This window comes from Theropithecus gelada, chromosome 13, assembly GCF_003255815.1.
Source record: "Theropithecus gelada isolate Dixy chromosome 13, Tgel_1.0, whole genome shotgun sequence".
Classification (NCBI taxonomy): domain Eukaryota; kingdom Metazoa; phylum Chordata; class Mammalia; order Primates; family Cercopithecidae; genus Theropithecus; species Theropithecus gelada.
Window position 1 is genome coordinate 57,288,122 of NC_037681.1, and position 22,065 is coordinate 57,310,186.

Here is a 22,065-nt window from a genome sequence, read left to right on the forward strand (position 1 = left end):
AAAAAAACAAAAAAAATCCAACCATCTTCTCATTAACACTTTAGCATGTCTTAACTAAGTCTTCTATACAATCACATCTCTATGCCATTAATTTGTATTGAAATAAATATAATTTGACATTTAGCAAATCAATACATTCTAAAATCTCATTGTGAGGTGTCAGAAAATTGCAAACAACTTTTTGCAGACTCAAAACCAAAGACTCTTGTAAACTATTTCAAAACAGGGAAATGGAAATAAGGTAACCTTCTGTATGTTTGCCTCTCACCTTTCCCCTATGCCAAAGCACAATCCTGAAAAAGTAAATTACAATACCAAATTATAGCACGTAATCCTATTTCCTCTGTATAAGGACTCTAACTTCTCAGTGGCAGAAAAACGTAAGAAAAATTTTTCAGCCAAACATTAAAGAATGCTAAATAATGTTTAATTTCAAAATGTGTTAAATACAAATTAATTATTTTTCAAAAGGTTTAGTAAATTATTGCTGTCATGAACTGTCATGAACTGTGAAAGAGTACTACGTTAGTCATATTTACCTTGTGGATATGTGAATACTATAGAAGTTACCTACCTATAAATGCAAAATATGCTCTACACTTTAAAAACAGAGAAAGCAGGCTGGGCGCAGTGGCTCACGCCTGTAATCCCAGCACTTTGGGAGGCCAAGGCAGGTGGATCATGAGGTCAGGAGACCGAGATCGAGGCTAACACGGTGAAACCCTGTCTCTACTAAAAATACAAAAAATTAGCCGGGCATGGTGGCAGGCGCCTGTAGTCCCAGCTACTGGGAAGGTTGAGGCAGAAGAATGGTGTGAACCCAGGAGGCAGAGCTTACAGTGAGCCGAGACCGTGCCACTGCACTCCAGCCTGGGAGACAGCGAGACTGTGTCTCAAAAATAAACAAACAAACAGAAACCGGCTGGGTGCGGTGGCTCACGCCTGTGATCCCAGCACTTTGGGAGGCTGAGGTGGGTGGATCACCGGAGATCAGGAGTTTGAGACCAGCCTGGCCAAAATGGCGAAACCCCATCTCTACTAAAAATACAAAAATTTGCCAGGCATGGTGGCAGGCGCCCATAATCCCAGCTACTAGGGAGGCTGAAGCCGCCCCAGGAGGCAGAGGTTGCAGTGAGCCGAGATAGTGCCATTGCACTCCAGCCTAGGCAACAAAAGCAGAACTCCATCTCAAAAAGAAATTTAAAAACAGAGAAATCAATTATCCATTCCTTTTCCTCAAAGAAGCAAAAAATTTCCTAGTCCTCCCTTAACAGGTCTTAATGTAATCTAATTTGTAGATTTGTCAATTAAAGAGCAGGAGACCAACAGTTAATGTGCCAGAATAGCCAAACAGAAAGAAAGATTTTGTCACTTACTTTTCCCCAACATATTTAGTTTTTTTGAAAACTAGTTTCCTAAACCCTTCATAAGAAAAATGTGTGCTCTTGTTTTAAGTGAAATGTATACGACACATAGTAAAAACACAACTTCAAAAACGAAGATGAAATATCCTTAAAATTTCGCTTTAGGGTTGAAAGAAAACCTTGAAAGTAGGAAGTTATATTAGGTCATCAGCAGAACTATACGGTGTAGCAGACAAAAAATTACAAGTGTGAAAATAACTTTATCCTTTTCTTTATGACACAGGGTCTTACTCCGTCACTCAGGCTGGCGTGGCTTGATCATGGCTCACTTCAACCTCCTCAGGCTCAAATGATCCTTGCACCTTGGCATCCCAAGCAGCTGGGACTACAGGCACACGCCACCATGCCCAGTTAATTTTTGTATTTTTTTGTAGAGATAGGGTTTTGCCATGTTGCCCAGCCTGGTCTCGAACGTCTTGACTCAAGCAATCCTCCCACCTTGGCCTCCCAAAGTCCTGGGATCACAGGTCTGAGCCACCCAGCCAACTTTATCAATTTTTTTAAAGAATAAAACATTCGGCCGGGCGCGGTGGCTCAAGCCTGTAATCCCAGCACTTTGGGAGGCCGAGACGGGTGGATCACGAGGTCAGGAGATCGAGACCATCCTGGCTAACACGGTGAAACCCCGTCTCTACTAAAAATACAAAAAACTAGCCGGGCGAGGTGGCGGGCGCCTGTAGTCCCAGCTACTCCGGAGGCTGAGGCAGGAGAATGGCGGGAACCCGGGAGGCGGAGCTTGCAGTGAGCTGAGATCCGGCCACTGCACTCCAGCCCGGGCCACAGAGCAAAACTCCGTCTCAAAAAAAAAAAAAAAAAAAGAATAAAACATTCAAAGTTTAAAGTTCAACATAGTTAAGTTGGTCCCAAAGAAAAGCTCCAAGGAGGCTGAGAGTGGTGGCTCACATCTATAATTCCAGCATTTTGGGAGACCAAGGCAGGAGGATCACTTAAGCCCATTTTGAGACCAGCCTGGGTGACATGGCAAGACCTTGTCTCTACTAAAAACCAAAAACAGTTGCCAGGCGTAATGATGCACACCTGTGATCACTTGAGCCCAGGAGGTTGAAGCTGTAGTTTGTTGTATTCAAGCCACTACGCTCCAGTCTGGGCATCAGAGTGACACTTTGTCTCAAAAAAAAGAAAAGCTCCAAGGAAAATGAAGTACACAGAGTGTAAACTAATTAAGTAATGAAATTCTTCAATCCCAAGAGAAAATTTCTCTCAATTTCAATCTCTCTCTCTCTCTCTCACACAAATATACATACATCTGATGAAATGAATCACTTTTGTTTTGAAGGATTTATCATAATCCTACCTTAAGTCGATTCAATGACTTTCTTCAGAAAGTGTGCCACTGGGCCAGGCACACTGGCTCATGCCTGCAATCCTAGCACTTTGGGAGGTCGAGGCAGGTGGATCACCCCGAGGTCAGGAGTTCAAGACCAGCCTGGCCAACATGGCAAAACCCCGTCTCTACTAAAAATACAAAAATTAGCTGGGCATGGTCATGGGTGCCCATAATCCCAACTACTAGGGAGGCTGAGGTAGAAGAACAGATTGAACCTGGGAGGCGGAGGCTGCAGTGAGCCGAGATCGCCCCACTGTACTCTAGCCTGGGTAACAGAGCTAGACTCCATCTCAAAAACAAAAAGTGTACCTTTGTTCTATTAAATAACTTGATAGTGATAACATCTCCATACTAGAATGATCTATGCTGTGGAAGTTTCCCCAAAATACTTGTTTTAACTCTTATTAAATGTTTAAAATATTCGATTTTTTAGAACATTTTGAGAAGAAAACTTCTATGCCTTGTACAAACTGTCAAATCTTAAACTACAATGAATGACTGACTACACTTTTCTAACTTATACTTCTTTTTGCATGTAAGATGTCAGAAATGAGATCTCCAAAAATCCTCTAAAGTCTCATAATCAATTTCCACAAAAATCTAGATTTGCAAGTTCTACTGTCTAAACAGAAAACAGAATATTCTATTTAGTAATTCAAATTCTTTTTATACTGTATTTTTTTTTTCTTTTTAAATGAGGTAGTTATACAATGTTCTTTAAACATACACACACAAACACCCTGGATAAAGGGTGCTAGTAGTAACAAGTTCACAGAATGTTCAATATTTCAACATTATAGTTAAGATATTGCCCTCCTGGTAAAATATAAATTTCTTTTATTTACTTAACATCTCTGGTTGGATCCAGTATGCTTCCTTACCCCAGTCTGTTCCATCGCCTGCACTTCTAGATTCATTGTCTCCTTCCTCTGATGTAACCAAGAAGTCAAACTCCTTTAGAGCTTCTTTTGTATCTCGATCTTCACTGCTGTCAGACAATGCTTTTTTCCTAACAATCTGATGAAAAAACATGCTAAATTAAATAAGAGATAGCTTCCCTTCACCACTGAATAAGAAAATTCAATTATTTTCTTCAGAAAGTGTACCTCTGTTGTGTTAAATAACTGTACGATCTAACTCAGTGAAAATCACATAGTTTTAAAAAAGATGTATATTATAAATTTTAAAGCAGTAATTTAGACTTCGTTCAACGGTATTACGGCTTGTTTTAAGTAAACCAATGGAACCACATGCTGAAATATAAGACATGTATTGAAACAGCAGCTAGTTGATTTACAAGGTACTCTGTTAGGTTCCCATAATTATTTCTACTGTCCCAACCTTGCATCAGTTTTCTCTAGTAGCTCTCCATGTATTTAATTTTTTCCCTAAAATGTTGATTTTTCAGAGTGCATCTAACTTAGATTTAACACCAAATTGGTAAAGGCTGTTATGTTTCATTTTTCTATATTTAGAAATAACTCTGGAATCATAAATCCAGTTGAAGGGCTAAAACTTAAGCTTAATATATGCAGAGGCAATTTTTGAGATCTACACGCCTAAGCTCTTTATGAATTATCTCCTTCTCAATCACCTTTACCAACATGGGCATAAAGAAATTAGGATGCTAGGTTTGCATTTTCTTTGAATAAAATTTCAATATCTCAGTTTCTCTAGACTTCAGCTTCTTCACTTCATGCAAAACAGAAATAGCATGATATGATCAAATGTTATCGCTGGACTATTATGAGTGGCTTAAAAATATAAAAGTTTTACAGACAGACCAACAGGATAGACTAGAGAGTTCAGAAGTAGACCCCAAGACATGACAAACACGTAACTTGTATGGCCCTGTTCCCATGCTGATAATTGGTATCATTCATCAATCACAGCATTCATCATCAAAGACAAGATACAGCCTCAGAAATCCTTCTCAGCACAGCACTCCAAGAAACCACTACCAACAGAACAAAGGTGGCATCACAGATAAAACCTATCTGGCCTTAACTGTCCTGGTACTTATAAAAACTGGATAGGAGAAATCAAAGGAGTATTTAACGACGCTAGAATAATTTGTTTAACTATTTGGGATATTTTCCTAAAATCAAGAAATACTTCTATGCTTACAGCACCTCCCACTCTTGACATCTAGCAAATCTATTAGACAAACAAAAAAAGCAAGATCAGTGTGGCAGACTGGGACAGAAAACCCATGCTGAATGTGCATTCTTTTATAAATACAAACCATATTCTAATATTCTGTTCTAATTTTCCCTAGGTAGCCAGCCTAAGGTAGAAAGGTGTATCTGGGCCAAGCACGGTGGCTCATGCCTGCAATCCCAGCACTTTGGCAGGCCGAGACAGGTGGATCACAAGGTCGGGAAGTCGAGATCATCCTGGCTAACACAGTGAAAACCCCGTCTCTACTAAAAATATGAAAGAAAAACATTAGCCAGGCGCGGTGGCGAGCGCCTGCAGTTCCAGCTACTTGGGAGGCTGAGGCAGGAGAATGGCGTGAACCCAAGAGGCGGAGCTTGCAGTGAGCTGAGATTGCACCACTGAGCTCCAGCCTGGTGACAGTGTGAGACTCCATTACAAAAAAAGAAAAAGAAAAAGAAAAAGAAAGGTGTATCTGAAGAGTTATGCCAACAGGACACCCCAATTCTCAGAGTTCCACATATAAATATATTGCCTAATCTATCTTCTTTTACCCTAGAGGCTTAATGTCTCCTCTTCTAGACTCTGATGAGTTGCCAGATGTAATTCAGAGGGACCATCTCCAACATCTTACAGACAGAGTCCTTGTTCTCACTGCCTGACAAAAAGACCAGGGAAAATCCACAAGAAGTACACGAAACTTCAAATTGCAAGTCTGAATGTATTTTCAACATTAAATATGGTATTAAGTAACAAAAGCAACTCTTGGGGAAAAAAACCTGTTACTAGTCTCATCGCCTCAGTATAACCTTACAAAGAATAAAGATAAATGACGTATTTATTACTGTCATTGCAGATTACTATTTACTAAGTATCCTACTTTAAATAAATAAACCAAAGGTCCTCTGCTTTTAATGTTTAGGTATAGAAGAAAAATGAATTGTGTTTACCACTGGAGAACAGGATTAGAATAGGAAGGGGTAGAGTTTGTAATAATAAGCATATATTACTTTTCTTCCTGACACAGAAGGTTCCACTCCACTTCTACCTTCAATCAGCTTATAAACCAATTTAAGAAATTAAGAGAAAACCAAAGACGCTATGGGTTACATAGGATGCCTAAGCAGATTAGAAAAATGAATAAACTGTCACTTCAAAAACCATTAGGAGGGCCATGACACAAAGGGACATGGGATTCTTTATACTGTGGCTAAAAAAATAGTTAATAGCTCTTAGTTCCATTCTTTTTCCTCCTAAAGTTCCTGAGTGTGAAGACTAAATGTTGCAGCAGAAGTTAGCCTTCACACAGTTTGAAACTGATCACTTTTTACATGCATGTATAATCTCAAGGTTGTTATTACACTTAACTGGTGATGATGACAATGCTGATAATAATGACGGCAAAGAAAAATAAGGGCCAAGTGCAGTGACTCACGCCTGTAATCCCTGCACTTTGGGAGGCCGACAAGGGTCAGCCTCATATGAGAAAGAAGAGCCTCATATCCTCTTCGTTCTCTTTGCCATCTTTGGAGTTTGTTCTTCAGGTTACATGTGGGATTATTTTCCACCTCTGCATCTTCTTCTTTTTCTTCATTATCTGCCTCTTCACCTTCTTTTACATTTCTTTCTTTCTTTCGTTCATTCATTCTTTTTTTTTTTTTTGAGACGGAACTTTGCTCTTTTCACCCAGGCTGGAGTGCAGTGGCACAATCTCGGCTCACTGCAACCTCCGCCTCCGCGATTCTCCTGCCTCAGCCTCCTGAGTAGCTGGGATTATAGGTGCATATCACCATGCCCCACTAACATTTTGTATTTTTAGTAGAGACGGGCTTCATCATGCTGGCCAGGATGGTCTTGAACTCCTGACCTTGTGATCCACCCGTCTCAGCCTCCCAAAGTGCTGGGATTACAGGCGTGAGCCCCTGCACCCGGCCAAAACTAAAAAAATTTTTTAGTGTAGTGGTATGATCATGGTTCACTGCAACATCAAATTCCTGGGCTCAAGCGATCCTCCTTCCTCAGCCTCCTGTGTAGTTGGAAATACAGGTGTGTGCCATCACACATGGCTAATTAAAAAAAAATTTTTTTTTAGATATGGGGTCTTGCTATGTTGCTTAGGCTTATGTTGCCTGGCCTCAACTGATCCTCCCACTTCAGCCTCCTGAGTAGCTGGGATTACAGGCACAAGCCACTGCACTCAGCACAGAACTGCTATAATCTGCACTAATTAGAAGACAGTATATTATGTTGCTTACTTAAAAAGATAACAGTCTGTGGTTTAGGAATTTCTGGTAAGATCATATGTAATAGTTTTAATAATTAGTTTATGAATGTTTTGAATATTTAAACTGATATTACTAACTTACAGAATCATACAGCATTATGATTCAAGGCATTATTTAATACTGAGCTATGAATAAAGTATTTTGATGGAAAAATAATATCTCAATGCCAGCATCCCATAGAAATCACAAGGGGCTACACAATTTCCAGATGATCAAGACACAGAAAAAGTGTCACAGAAATTTAGGCTTTTCCTTTTACTATGGTAAATTGAGACATATGCTACTACTGCTTGTTTGGATAAAAAAAATTGGAAGTTACTACTTGAAGTTCAAATAATTTCCATGGCAGGGCTTTATCAGTAGAATACTACTGAATAGTGGTGAGGGAAAACAACAATCTGGCAGTAATAATTTGAGTCTCTGATGGCGCCCAAGAAACAGAAGGCGTGAAACACAGACAGGTTACACTTAGCACTTTATACTTAAACAGATCATTTTCGCACATAGTGTCTCTTTGTTCCTCACAAAATCCTCCATGGTTAAAATGGCTATTTATAACAATCCTCATTTTACAAATGAAAAAACTAAGCCTGAAGCATTAAGAAACACAAATAGTGGCAAAACTGGAGCTTAAACCCAAGTCTTTATTTAGAGGTCCAATCTGCTTTATATTACTTTACTTTCCTCCTCTCTATTCATAAATTAGTGTGAAAGAAAAAATGCAAACATTTTCCTAGACAAAGCAAAACATGTCCTCATATCTTACTTAAAAAAGAAGGAAAAGGAGTAGGAGGAAGAAGGAAGAAGAGGGAGAAGGGAGAAGGGGAGAAAAGCGAAGAGAGAAGAAAAGGGGAAAGAGGGGAAAAGAGACAAAAATAGAGAAGGGAAGAGAAAGAAGTAGGTACTTAGAGACATCTCTCATTCCAAGAAACTGCCATGGGAAAGTCAATAAGCTTATAAACATCTGAACGAAACTTGAGAAGAATCCTAAACAATTTTGAAGAAATCTAATGGAAGAGTTCTGAAAGTCTACAGAATTTGTCTACCAAAACAATCCTGACAAGAGAGACAAAAACTGCATATATTAGAGCTGATGCTAGTCGCCATCAGGCACCATGATGTGTCTGTCAATTCTATTCTAACAACCAATAACCCTGCATTGTTATAACACACAGTATTTACTATATTCATCTGCCCCACAGAAAAGTTGTCCTGTTCAATGAATGAACAAAAAGTCAAAAAGTGAGGAATTTCAAGAGAAAGCTACTATACTAAAAATATTCTTAACTTGAAATCAATATTACAAAACCTCATAAATGTCTCCGAATTCACGAAAAAGAAAAAGCTAGGGGTTAAGATTAAAGAACATGGATTCTTTTATGCATTATACAGTATGTATCATAGTCCCTAAAAATATTTATATCATATGAGTTATCTAACTCACTGTTGAAGTATCAATGACGCTTTTCTCTCTTCCATCAAGGTCATCATCTTCATCTTCATCACTGAAATCTGCAGCTGCACTTTCAAGGAATTTGAAATTATCCAGCACAGAGGCAGAATCTGTTAACTCTGATTTTCTGGTGTAAAACATGTATATACTGCTTAGTTAATCTTTTTAACTTCGACAAAAGAATTAACCCATGATATGTTGCATTAACTTCTGTTTATATGGTAACTATAAATCCCAAATCATATTATCTACATTGATTCTTATCAATTACACTCTCACAAATTTAAAAAGCAATACAAGAAGTGGATACTCTTTAAGTACTTTGTAATCCTATCTACCTACCTATCTACCTACCTACCTACCTACCTACCTACCTACCTGGAGACAAAGTCTCTGGGCTCTGTCGCCCAGGCTAGAGTGCAGTAGTATGATCTAACTCATTCCAATCTCAGCCTCCTGGGTTCACGCAATTTTCCAGTTTCAGCCTCCTGAGCAGCTGGGATTACAGGCATGAGCCACCATGCCCTTTTAATTTTGTATTTTCAGTAGAGACAGGGTTCCACTATGTTGTCCAAGCTGGTCTCTAATTCCTGAGTCCAAGTGATCCGCCCACCTCAGCCTCAGTCAGCCTCCCAAAGTGCTGGGATTACAGGCGTGAGCTACTCATATCTATTTAGATTAGTGGTAATCTAATGTAAAAAACTCCCCTTTCTGATTCATTATTATTTTGATCCTTACACCAACCTTAATGTATTTCTCTTTTTAAAATATTTTCATTATCTCTACCTCCTTTTTTCTCTACTCTTATCCTCTCTGCAACTCTCCCTTTGACCTCTTTCATAAGTTTCCACAACTAAGGAAATAACAAATATGTCATTTTTCTCTGATGCAATCTTGTATTTCTGCTTAACAGCTAAAGTAAAAGAGAAAATGTGTACCTAAAGTTACTAACAGCAATACACTAGTCAAATTAACATTGCTACTAGACTTGACTCTGTTGATTAACAAGCCATTAATCTCTTAAAAATGGCTGAATTTTCAAATATATGACTTGAATTTAGTTCCCTCAAATTTAGTAAAGATTTCAATGGCCAGTACAGAAAGATTTATCTCCAGTTCATTAGGTAATCTTTTAGACAGAGAGGATTTTCCCCCCCCAAAAAAAAAAAAATATATATATATATATATACACACACACACACATATATATATATATATACACACACACACCACTATGGACAAAATTTTCAAAAGAGATCTATCTTAAATTTCAAATCTGCTTACAGCTTTGTGTTTGGTATCACCCTCCCCTAACTCTTTATCCCTACTGAAATCGGACAGATTAGCAACAGTATCTTTGTCATTCTTAAAAGACAAATCAAGGCCAAAATGCACAAGAGTGGTCTTTCCTGAAAGTCTTTACTGAAGGTATTAAAGTATGCATTATAGTTTTCAAAAACATTTATACTATCGGCCAGGCATAGTGGCTCATGCCTGTAATCCCAGTACTTTTGGAGGCCAAGGTGGGCAGATCACGAGGTCGAGATTGAGAACATCCTGGCCAACATGGTGAAAACCTCGTCTCTACTAAAAATACAAAAAATTAGCCAGGCATGGTGGCTGGTGCCTGTAGTCCCAGCTACTCGGGAGGCTGAGGCAGGAGAACTGCTTGAACCCAAGAGGGGGAGGTTGCAGTGAGCCAAGATCACGCCACTGTACTCCAGCCTGACAACAGAGTGAGACTGTCTCAAAAAATAAATAAATAAACAAAATAAAATAAAAAATTATACTATCTAAGTTAACTTGATGACTTACGTTAAACCCATAACGTAAAAACAGAACTAAAGATAATGTCCACATAGTCTATGTCTATACAGAGAAATACCATGCCTTACATTTACAAATACAAGTTAATGTATTTTTTAACGCAGCCTACAAAGTTGGAAATGTATTCTTAATTATTACTGAATACACTTTAAGGCTCGAAGGAACTTTGTTTATAAAAATCCTACAATGAACCTTTACCTAATCCCATAATTTTAATTTATATTCCAAATAACAGGAACTATCTTCTTGCTAGAAAATTTATAGAATTCAATTAAAACCACTCTTCCTTCCTAAACAAGTGTCAAAATAAAAGTCAAACATTCACAGAATTTTCGGTTTTTTATTCAATTAACAATCATGGAAATTTTTTCCCAATAAATAAGAATCTCTTTATTGAACTGTTTATGCTTATTTTGAGTAGAATTACATATAATTATATGATACACAATCCAAAATGGAAAATAAAATATTTCAAATAGCTACTGAATTTTTCACACTTACGCTGTCACTTCAAAATAGCTACTTAAAATAGATATTTTATATCAAAGGAAAGATAAATTACAACATTATCAGATAAACAAAAGTGGTTAAAAAACAGGGTTACTTCTAAAGAATTTGAGGTATTTTTACAATTTCTGGATCACCAATCATGAAACATCATGCTTACAGATTTGTACTGAATTTCCAAATAAAATCTTTTCTGAAGTTTTACTTAGTGTTTAAGTCAATATACTAAAATCCGTATTAAATACATACGTTTCAAGCAAATAAATATCATAAATAATATTCCTGAATTAAAAGTCATAAATGGTAACTCTAATCCTTGTGTTACCTTCTAACCAAATAAAATTTTAGAATTTTTATTAAATTATAATTAAATTACTTCTCTGTCACTACCTAAAAGAACAAGTAATGCCCAAAAAACCAAAAATATTTAATAAGAACTAATTATAGCTAAAACACTTTCCAGACAAAATACTTACCCAATCATTGCTGTCTCTTTAACTTCAGCCTCTGTGCCATTTACAACTGAGTCCTGATTTTTGTCATCTTCCCTGTCAGTGACATCACTTGAAAAGCCCAACAAAGCTCGCACTCGTTTAGATTTCACATCTAGAATAGTATCTGTATAACCCACCTCCTGTAGATACCTGTGTGAAGAGAATCCTTAGAGTTCAGTCATACTGGAATCAGTATTCTATAATTTAATATGTAAATAAAAGTATTTATTTATGCTCATACCCTGCATAAGACTTAACAGTACAGTACTATGCTAGGAAGACTTGTTAATAAATAATCTTCCAGCTGCAGATGGAGCTGTCTCTTGCAGTACCAGCCTCTACAGTCACTGAGAAAAATGAGAGAACTATACAATACACCATTCATTACATTTACTATAAGAAGAAGCTGGTCTTTAATATATCTAATAGCACATTCTTTCCTTAGGCTGGATTGGAGCTAGCTCACTCCTAGACTCTACCAAATCAGTATTTTATAATAGTTATTTCAGTAGTTTTTTACATTCGTCATGGATCAACTGTTTGTGATCTAGACAGAATGTTCCTAGCATATAGGGTGTCCTTCATTACACACAAGGCGGCAGTATTTCTCGAGTCACTTCTGCAGAATTGAAGCTTCTATCCTGAGACAACTTTAAAATAAAAATAGATGGCAATTAAATTGTAGAATGTAGGGGGTGTGTGTACACACATGTGTGTACGTTACTGAAAGGCAGCAGCACAAAAAAAGAGCAAAGGCTTTGTATTGAGAGCTAGATCTGGGTCCTATTTCTGCCACTTACTTGCATAACTTTAATTCTCCTGAACCTCAGTTTTCTAATCCCTAAAACAGACACACCTAATATTGTACCTGGCATATAGAAAGCACTCAGTGCCTAGTAACACCAAAGTTGACCAAAAGAGACCAAAAGTGGCAGTGGCAGGACCATGAAAAAGGTAAATGCCATTAATAAACATGACAGACAAACATCAGACATTAACTTATAAGTAGGCACCAAGTCTACTGGATGAAAGAAGAAAACAAAGGTTGATGAGATAACCAGTTTAAGTTCAGTTTATTGGAAGATTTGGTCTTAGTTATAGTAGCTGAAAGAGTTCTCAAAAACATAATGTGATCAAAGGGAGTTAAGTGTATCTTACCAAATCAAGATGCTCGTTTTTCAATTCCATCCAATATTTACAGAAAGGTCTCGATTAAAATTTGGATAATTAATTCCCAACTTTCCTAAATTTAAAGTTCTTGAAAACTGCTTCAAAGATGTTGTATTTTTCCATTTTTAACAAATAATATTTGAGACATACCTCACTTTGGCAACAAAATCACATTACAAATACCTGTTTCAAAACTGCTCTTGCCATAGATAAGCTGGTTTTACTAAACAGTTACTTCCCCATTCATCGATAAAATGACACCTTTACTCTGAAGAACAGATTATGGGTCCTTTGAAGTTTTTGAAAATATCTCTTGGGTAGCTGATTATGAAACCATTTTTCGTTTTAAAAAAGATTAGCATTCTAAGAACACATCTATTTTAAAAAGGAAGATGTGTAAGTCATATTTAAGATCAAAGTGTGGGCATTAGTAAAAATCCACTTATTAAATATCAGAAAATATCTCATTTTCTTGTAACTATCTAGATTAAAAAATAGATACGTAAAGACATTTTAAGATTCTCCTTCCGTAGTCAAAAGGAATAGCTGCTATACATCCACTTTGGAAACCTTGGGTTTAAACAACTTATCATCAACCTCCAAAAAACCAGGTAGCAAATTTCATTTTACTGAGGCACAAATCTGAATACAAGTTTCAAAGGTGGTAATCAAGAACCAGGCACTGAGCTGGTGAGTCTAGTCTACCTCTTGATATCAGAACCTCAACCTATCTTTGTTTACTCTTTATTGTCTCAAATACATACTAATATTTTACAGAAGAAAGGTGACTGGGCGTGGTGGCTTGCACCTGTAATCTCAGCACTTTGGGAGGCTGAGGCTGGGAGAACACTCGAAGTCAGGAGTTTGAGACCAGCCTGGCCAACATGGCAAAATCCCATCTCTACAAAAACACAAAAAAATTAGCCAGGCATAGAGGCACACGCCTGTAGTCCCAGCTACCCAGGAGGCTGAGGCAAGAGAATCACTTGAGCCCAGGAGGCAGCAGTTGCTGTGAGCAAGGTTGTGCCACTGGACTACAGCCTGGGCGACAGAGTGAGACTCCACCTCAATGAAGGAAGGAAGGAAGGAAGGGAGGGAGGGAGGGAGGGAGGGAGGGAGGGAGGGAGGGAGGGAGGGAGGGAGGAAGGAAGGAAGGAAGGAAGGAAGGAAGGAAGGAAGGAAGGAAGGAAGGAAGGAAGGACATGTTAGGCAATATTTGCGAATTTGGAGAATTCAAAAAGTTCTCCAATTATTTAAAAAACATAACAAAATTGCATGTAAACTCCCATTGCACATTTTTTTTTTTTTTTTCCTGAGATTAAGTTTGACTCTTGTTGCCCAGGCTGGAGTGCAATGGTACAATCTCGGCTCACTGCAAACTCCACCTCCCGGGTTCAAGCAATTCTCCTGCCTCAGTCTCCCAAGTAGCTGGGATTACAGGCATGTGCCACCACGCCCGGCTAATTTTGTATTTTTAGTAGAGATGGGGTTTCACCATGTTGGTGAAGGTGGTCTCAAACTCCTGACCTCAAGTGATCCATCTACCTTGGCCTCCCAAAGTGCTGGGATTACAGGTGTGAGCCACTGTGCCTGACCAATTGCACATATATTAAAATGTTATATATTCATACACAAAATATGCAATGAAAAGAATAACTTTAAAGGTATAAAACTCTTTTAACTATATAAGTTCTACCACACAGAAAAAGTATTTAATATGAAAAAGGAACAGTAATTCAATTAAGCTTTTTCACAGCATCCGTATAATGAGAGAAAATATTCATCTGACTTGAAAATACATAGTAAAAATAACTTCATAAAACTGTTTCTTGTCTTCAGCCATTCATATAAGTTTGACCTTGGGACACTTACTGTCTGAGTAGTTGTCGACCTTGTTTCCACATTAACTGGCTGTTTTGTTGTGGCTGCACTTCTGTTTCATTACCTTCATCTAGAAAACATTAAGTCATAATAAAACTGACTTGTTTTACATATTAGAGGGCATCTCAATTCATTAATAAGGTCCAAAAAACATTTATAAGATTATGAATATGTAAAACTGCAACTGTAAGGTATGTGTTAGGATAATGCAAGTTGTTTTTTAACTGTAATTTCTATAACAAAACTCTAATATAAATTATTGCTACTGGATTTCCCTAAGAGTATGAGAACTAAAATAAATACATTTTCCCTATCTTTAACTAGACTGAGAATTTTTCTGCAAAACAAAGACTTATCCAATCAGGTCACAAAATGAGAGCCAAATAAAAGTATTATAAAGTAGCACATCGCTCTTTCCAGCCAGCGCCGAGCAATGGGCATCTCTCGGGACAACTGGCACAAGCATGCCAAACCAGGGGCAAGAGAAAGCCCTACCACAAGAAGCAGAAGTATGAGTTGGGGCACCTGGCTGCCAACACCAAGATTGGCCCCCGCCGCATTCACACAGTCCGTGTGCGGGGAGGTAACAAGAAATACCGTGCCCTGAGGCTGGACGTAGGGAATTTCTCCTGGGGCTCAGAGTGTTGTACTCGTAAAACAAGGATCATCGATGTTGTCTACAATGCATCTAATAATGAGCTGGTCCGTACCAAGACCCTGGTGAAGAATTGCATCGTGCTCATCAACAGCACACTGTACCGACAGTAGTACAAGTCCCACTACGCACTGCCCCTGGGCCGCAAGAAGGGAGCCAAGCTGACTCCTGAGGAAAAAGAGATTTTAAACAAAAAACGATCTAAAAAAATTCAGAAGAAATATGATGAAAGGAAAAAGAATGCCAAAATCAGCAGTCTCCTGGAGGAGCAGTTCCAGCACGGCAAGCTTCTTGCGTGCATTGCTTCCAGGCCGGGACAGTGTGGCCGAGCAGATGGCTATGTGCTAGAGGGCAAAGAGCTGGAGTTCTATCTTAGGAAAATCAAGGCCTGGAAAGGCAAATAAATCCTCGTTTTGTCTTCACCCGTGTAATAAAGGTGTTTATTGTTCTGTTCCCCCTCCCCCCCACAAAAAAAGTAGCACATCAGAACTAGAACAAGTCAATAATAATAACATTTAAAATATTTAAAAATAACTGAACATTTAAAAATAACTAAGGGTATAACTAGATTATTTGTAACATGAACAATAAATGCTTGAGGGGATGGATAGCCCATTTTCCATGATGTGACTAGTACCCATTGCATGCCTCTATCAAAACATCTCATATACCCCATAAATATATACACCTACTATGTACCCACAAAAATTAAAAATTAAAAATAAATAATAACTGGGCACGGTGGCTCACGTCTATAATCCCAGCAATTTGGGAGGCCAAGGCAGGTGGCTCTCTAGAACCCAGGAGTTTGAGACCAGCCTGGGCGACATGGAGTAAATCCCATCTCTACAAAAAAAAATTATCTGGGCATAGTAGCATGCAGCTGTGGTCCCAGCTACTAGAGAGGCTTAGGTGGGAGAATCACCTAAGCTTGGGAAGTCAAGGCTGCAGTGAGCTGTGATCGTGCCACTGCACTCCAGCCTGGGCAACAGAGGGAGGCTCTGTCTCAAAAAAATGAATGAATGAACGAACGAAAAAACGAACGAACGAACGAACGAACGAATAACAAATAAATAATTTTTAAAAAAACGAACTAGAACAAAGTACTGAGGAATAATGGTAGAAAAGCCAATTTGGTAAAGAGCAGATATGTAACAACCTCAATCCAAACCTGTTTCCTTCGTTAGTTATTATATTTACAAACCTCAGGAAGGCCAGGCGTGGTGGCTCATGCCTGTAATCCCAGCATTTTGGTAGGCTGAAGTGGGTGGATCACCTGAGGTCAGGAGTTTGAGATCAGCCTGACCAACATGGCAAAATCCCATCTCTACTAAAAATACAAAACTTAGTGGTGGTGGGTGCCTGTAATCCCAACTACTCAGGAGGCTGAGGCAGGACAATCCCTTGAACCCAAGAAGCAGAGGTTGCAGTGAGCCGAGACTGCACCACTGCAATCCAGCATGGGCGACAGAGCAAGACTCCATCTCAAAAAAACAAAAACCAAAAACCAAAAACCCAAAACCAAAAAAAAACCCACCTCAGGTATTCTTTTCACATTCTTTGAATGAAAATCTCCTAAATATTTTAAACCTTAAATTCATCATTAGGTAAAAGCAGAATCCTTTTTAGAAGGTGGTAAAATAAAAAGAGCTTTCCCTATGGTAAGTCTGGACTGTACAATCTATCTCTAAGCTACACTATGATTCTATATTAACAGTACAAAAAAAGTGCATACTTTCCTCAGCTCTTGATCAAACTCTAAAAAACTGCTGATCTTTACAGGATCTTATTCAAGTGGAGATACAAAAGGGACTGGAAAAATTTATTTGGTAACATTTGAAATTAAGTATTTACGGGCCAGGCACGGTGGCTTACACCTGTAATCCCAGCACTTTGGGAGGCCAAGGTGGGCGGACCACGAAGTCAGGAGATTGAGACCAGATTGGCTAACACGGTGAAACCCCGTCTCTACTAAAAATACAAAAAATTTGCCGGGCGTGGTGGCACATGCCTGTAATCCTAGCTACTCAGCAGGCTGAGGCAGGAGAATTGCTTGAACCTGGGAGGCGGAGGTTGCAGTGAGCCGAGATCATGCCACTGCACTCCAGTGTGGGTGACAGAGCAAGACTCCGTCTCCAGAAAAAAAAAAAAGAAAAAAAAGAAATTAAGTATTTACTACATACTGTGTTAAAAATACATATATTATCTCTTTTATTCCTTATAACCTCAAAGGTAGGTATTTAGCCTCATTTTAGAGATTCTAAGAAAGCTGAGTTTTGGAAAGTAATTTTCAGGTTTTTTAGTTAGAAACACAGTTGTAAGTGCTGAATTTCTGTTTCACTCCAGAGCCCCAGCATTTTCCTTCACATGCTATCACTACAATAGGAAATTAGAGAAATACATGAATAAAAACAAGAATTAAATCTTGCATGTTTGTTTTTCTCCTAAAACAACTTTAAAATAACTAGGCTTCCGTGACATATGAAAGAAACAGAAGTAGAGTAGACCACAGAGACGGGTAGAAAATAAGGGGAATTAAATTAGTTCCAAAAAGAAGCTAATTACTTTGTGATAACTTCAAAGAGAGTATAAATTTAAAAAAAGAAAAAAAAAAGAAAAAAAAAAGGAAGGGGGCAAAAACGCTGTCCCCAAGCTAAGGGAAAACAAATACATCTTGTTTCTACTGACCACAAATTCAGGATCTGTGTATGTAACATAGTATGTTCCAATATATCTCCTTCTTAAGTCAAGTGAATAACCTGTACTTGCCAAGTAAAAACATTTACATTGCCATTTCAAGACTTCAGATATGAAATGAAGTTTTGAGGTCATTAAATCTCCCATCAGAATAGGGCTAAATCCTTTCTATGCCATCCTCAAATATACTCAACTACTTGTGTCTATTTTGGCAGCCAGTGATACTACAAAAGTGTGATACAGCAAATCAATGGAATATGACTCAAGAAGAACAAGGAATGAATTACTGATACAAACATACATAAATCTCAAATGCATTATTCTAAGTGAGATAAGCCAGAATCAAAAGGCTACAATCTGTAAGATTCTGGAATTCATATGACTTTCTAGAAAAGGCAAAACTATAGAGATGGAAAACAGACTACTGGTTGCCAGGGGATTAGAGTAGGGAGGGAGACATTTGTGAAAACACTAAAAAGGGTGACTTTTATGATATGTAAATTATATCTTAATAAGAGTAAAATAAGAATGTACCCTATCCTCTTTTAAAAAAAGTGTATTCTTATACTGAGATAAAATCTGACTCTCTAAGTAACATCTGAGGTTATGGCTGGGCCGCAGTGGCTCATGCCTGCAATCCTACCACTTTGGGAGGCCGAGGTGGGTGGATCATTCATATCCAGGAGTTTGAGACCAGTCTGGTCAATAGGGTAAAACTTCATCTCTACTAAAAATACAAAAATTAGTTGAAGGCCGGGTACAGTGGCTCACACCTGTAATCCCAGCTACTCAGGAGGTTGAGGCAGGAGAATTACATGAACCTGGGAGGTGGAAGTTGCAGTGAGCCGGAGGTTGCAATGAGCCAAGATCACACCATTACACTCCAGCCTGAGTGACAGAGCAAGCCTCTATCTCCCATCAAAAAAAAAAAAAAAAAAAAAATAGCTGGGCAACGTGGCACACGCCTGTAATCCCAGCTACTAGGGAGGCTGAGGCAGGAGAATCATTTGAATCCAGGAGCTGAAGGTTGCAGTGAATCGAGATTGTACCACTGCATTGCAGCCTGGGCAACAGAGCTGGAGACTTCATCTCAAAAAAAAAAAAAAGAAAAAAAAAATTTGAGGTTAAAAAAAGAAACCCAAAGTCAAATAGCTCTTATATTTCCTTATTCAGGCTAAGCTCGCAGTTCCTTCCATGGTTAGCAAGTAGTCATCAACTATCACATTCATTCTTGCCTTGTCAAGTTCAAAAAGTGACATTATGTAAAAGTGAGGATTTTAATATAGATAACAGTTGAATTTCTCGGTAATATCAAAAGTATTTGACTGCTATTTCCAGTCAAATTAGAGTAATAGACACTAGATTTACCCTCCTGCTGAAACAATTATAACACAAAACAGATGAAACAATGGTTTTCAAAACACTGGACATCACGCAACAAAGGACAGTAATACCTGAGAGAAAGGGGAAGCAAAGAGGTAAGCCTCATGATTGTCCCAGACACCACCTAGAGAGAGTTTCCAGATCATAGCACAGGGAGTAACAAAAACAGTATATGAAGAAATAATGGCTGAAAAGTTCCAAATTCCATGAAAACTATAAACCCACAGATCCAAGAAACTCAACAAATCTCAAGCATAAGAAACATGCAGGGAGGGCTAACTACACCAGGGCTTATCATAATAAAATCACTTAGAACCAATGGTAAAGAGAAAAATCGTAAAAGCAGCTAGAGAAAAAGGTCACATTACATACAGAGGAACAAAAATAAGAACAACAGGAGATATCTCATCAGAAGTAATGCCTATGAGCAAAATAAAGACTTTTTCAGGCCGGGCGCGGTGGCTCATGCCTATAATCCCAGCACTTTGGGAGGCCAAGGCGGGTGGATCACCTGAGGTCAGGAGGGTTTCTAGACAAACCTGGCCAACATGATGAAACCCCATTTCTACTAAAAATACAAAAAGTATCCGGGCGTGGTGGCAGGCACCTATAATCCCAGCTACTCGGGGCGCCGAGACAGGAGAATCACTTGAACTTGGGAGGCGGAGGTTGCAGTGACCTGAGATCGCGCCATCACACTCCAGCCTGGGGGACAAGAGTGAGACTTCATCTCAAAAAAAAAAAAAAAAAAAAAAAGACTTTTTCAGACATACAAAAGCTGCAAAAATTCATTACTAGCATTCCATATTACAAGATAAGTGAGAGGAAGACTTTAAGGTTGAAGGAAAATAATATGGAAACGCAGATCTACACAAAGGAATAATGAGTATTGGGAATTTTTTTTCATATTATTATTCAAATATCTTTAAAAGACAAAAGACTGCTGAAAAAAAATAACAATGTAGTGTGTGGTTTATCACATACATAGAAGTAAAATACATGACAACAATAGCACAAAGACTGGGAAGAGGAGAAACGAAGTACATTATTATAAGGTTATTGTACTATCCATGAAGTGGTACATTATCACTTGAAGATAGATTGTAATAAGTTAATGATGTGCCTTGTAATTCCTAAAGCAACCACTAAAATAAGAATTACTGCTAATAAGTCAGCAAAAGATAAAACTGAATCATAAAAAATATTTGATAATTCAAAAGAAGGCTGAAAAAGAAGGAAAAGAAACAAGAACAGACTGAACATACAAAGGTGGTAGCATTAACCTAACCATCCATATCAATAATTGTAAGTGCAAATGGTCTAAATTTCTCAATTAAAAGACAGAATTTATCACACTGGATATATTCAACCTTCAATAACTACCTGGCTTCTAATATTAAATAGGAGAGATTGAAATATCAAAAATAAATACACTTTAACATAGCCTGAGATAATATTCTCCTAAAGTAGAAATACTTTAGGAGAGGTCTGAGAGTGGGACAAAAAAAAAAAACCAAAAAAAAAACAGAAAGGCAAAGTAAATTTTAGTGAAAAATGTTTCAGAAAATGTATGGATTATCAGTTTTAGGAAAATATGGTAAATACATAAAAGAGCAAAGAATGGAAAAAAAAAATCCCTGCTTCTTTAAAGGTTATGCTATTTGAGTATACCCTTTCTGTCACCTCCTAGTCCTTATCACTGTCATCTATAAATCCCATGGTAACTCTCCAAATCTGGCTCACATGCTTCTGCCACCAAAATTCTACATTATCTTGAGTGAAATCAGTATGCATGTAGGTGATCCACTTCTGCCTCTCCACAGCCACCACCCTCTCTAGCTGTCGTATCTTAGGTCTTGTCATCATGAAGAACTATCATAGATGCAAAATGATTCTCTGAGCAGACCCGTCAGGCTCACTTACTCCCAATTCATTAGCTCTTTTTTATTTCTTTTTTCCCTAAATTCACTAGTTCTTTAACTTAGCTGGGACCTCTAGCCAGGGGCCAGCACACTACTGCCTGCATTATCAAATCCAGCCTACCACCTATTTTTATAATACAGACACATCCATTCATTTATGTATTGTCTATGAATGCTTGCATGTTACAGTGGCAAAGTTGAGTAGCTGAAACAGCCTGCAAAACCCAAAATATTTACTATCCAGCCCTTTACAGAAAAAGTTTGCTGACCTGCCCTAGAACAGAATCTACCCCCTTACTTTTAATTCACCCATTAGCCAGCCTCCTTATGTCTTCACTGCCTTCCCTCTGTAGTTTCAGTTCATGGCTTATCACTTCAATCATTCCTTTGCCAAATTTTTTTGTCCCTTTGTTTCTCCGTGAATTCAACTATTAACTATCTGCATTCTCTTTGACTTTACCCAGGCTACCAAATGTGCAGCTTAGTGCCTCTACATACACTCATGATCACACACCTCAACTGGACTCTTAGCTTTTCTCGACCCTACTATTTCCTAGAAAGTTAGTCTTCCTATTTACCATTAGCATTTTAAACCTTTTCTACTTCTTAAACATCTGACCCACTCTCAGCAGATAATCCTATCTCATACATAAAGCTATCATTTGTGGACATTCCCTCAAATACCCACCACCAAACAGAAATCCAAATCTATAAACCTGTTAACCTAATTTCCTACATTCTCTTTTGGTAATGATAAAAGACATGCTCCTCCTGCCATTCTCCAGCTATGCTCAGAATCCAAACCCTATCACCTTCTTTACATTATCTTCCTATTTTGAGTACCTCTACTCTTTCCCTTTTA

At 38.1% G+C, this 22,065-nt stretch overlaps 1 protein-coding gene and 1 pseudogene across 3 annotated transcripts in view; one reads left to right on the forward strand and one right to left on the reverse strand.

Annotated features, from left to right (window-relative positions):
- STRN (striatin) overlaps positions 1-22,065 on the reverse strand; it is a 126,474-nt gene that overhangs the window by 52,208 nt on the left and 52,201 nt on the right. For both annotated transcript variants that reach the window (XM_025354468.1, XM_025354467.1), the window contains exons 4-7: positions 14,538-14,616; positions 11,478-11,645; positions 8,659-8,794; positions 3,654-3,789 (exon numbers count right to left, since the gene is read on the reverse strand). In XM_025354468.1, coding sequence (XP_025210253.1) covers positions 3,654-3,789; positions 8,659-8,794; positions 11,478-11,645; positions 14,538-14,616 — 519 coding nt within the window. The remainder of the gene's footprint in view (positions 1-3,653; positions 3,790-8,658; positions 8,795-11,477; positions 11,646-14,537; positions 14,617-22,065) is intronic.
- Positions 14,980-15,657, forward strand: LOC112604919 (annotated as a pseudogene). The gene has a single exon (XR_003115308.1). The product of XR_003115308.1 is annotated as a 40S ribosomal protein S8 pseudogene (transcript).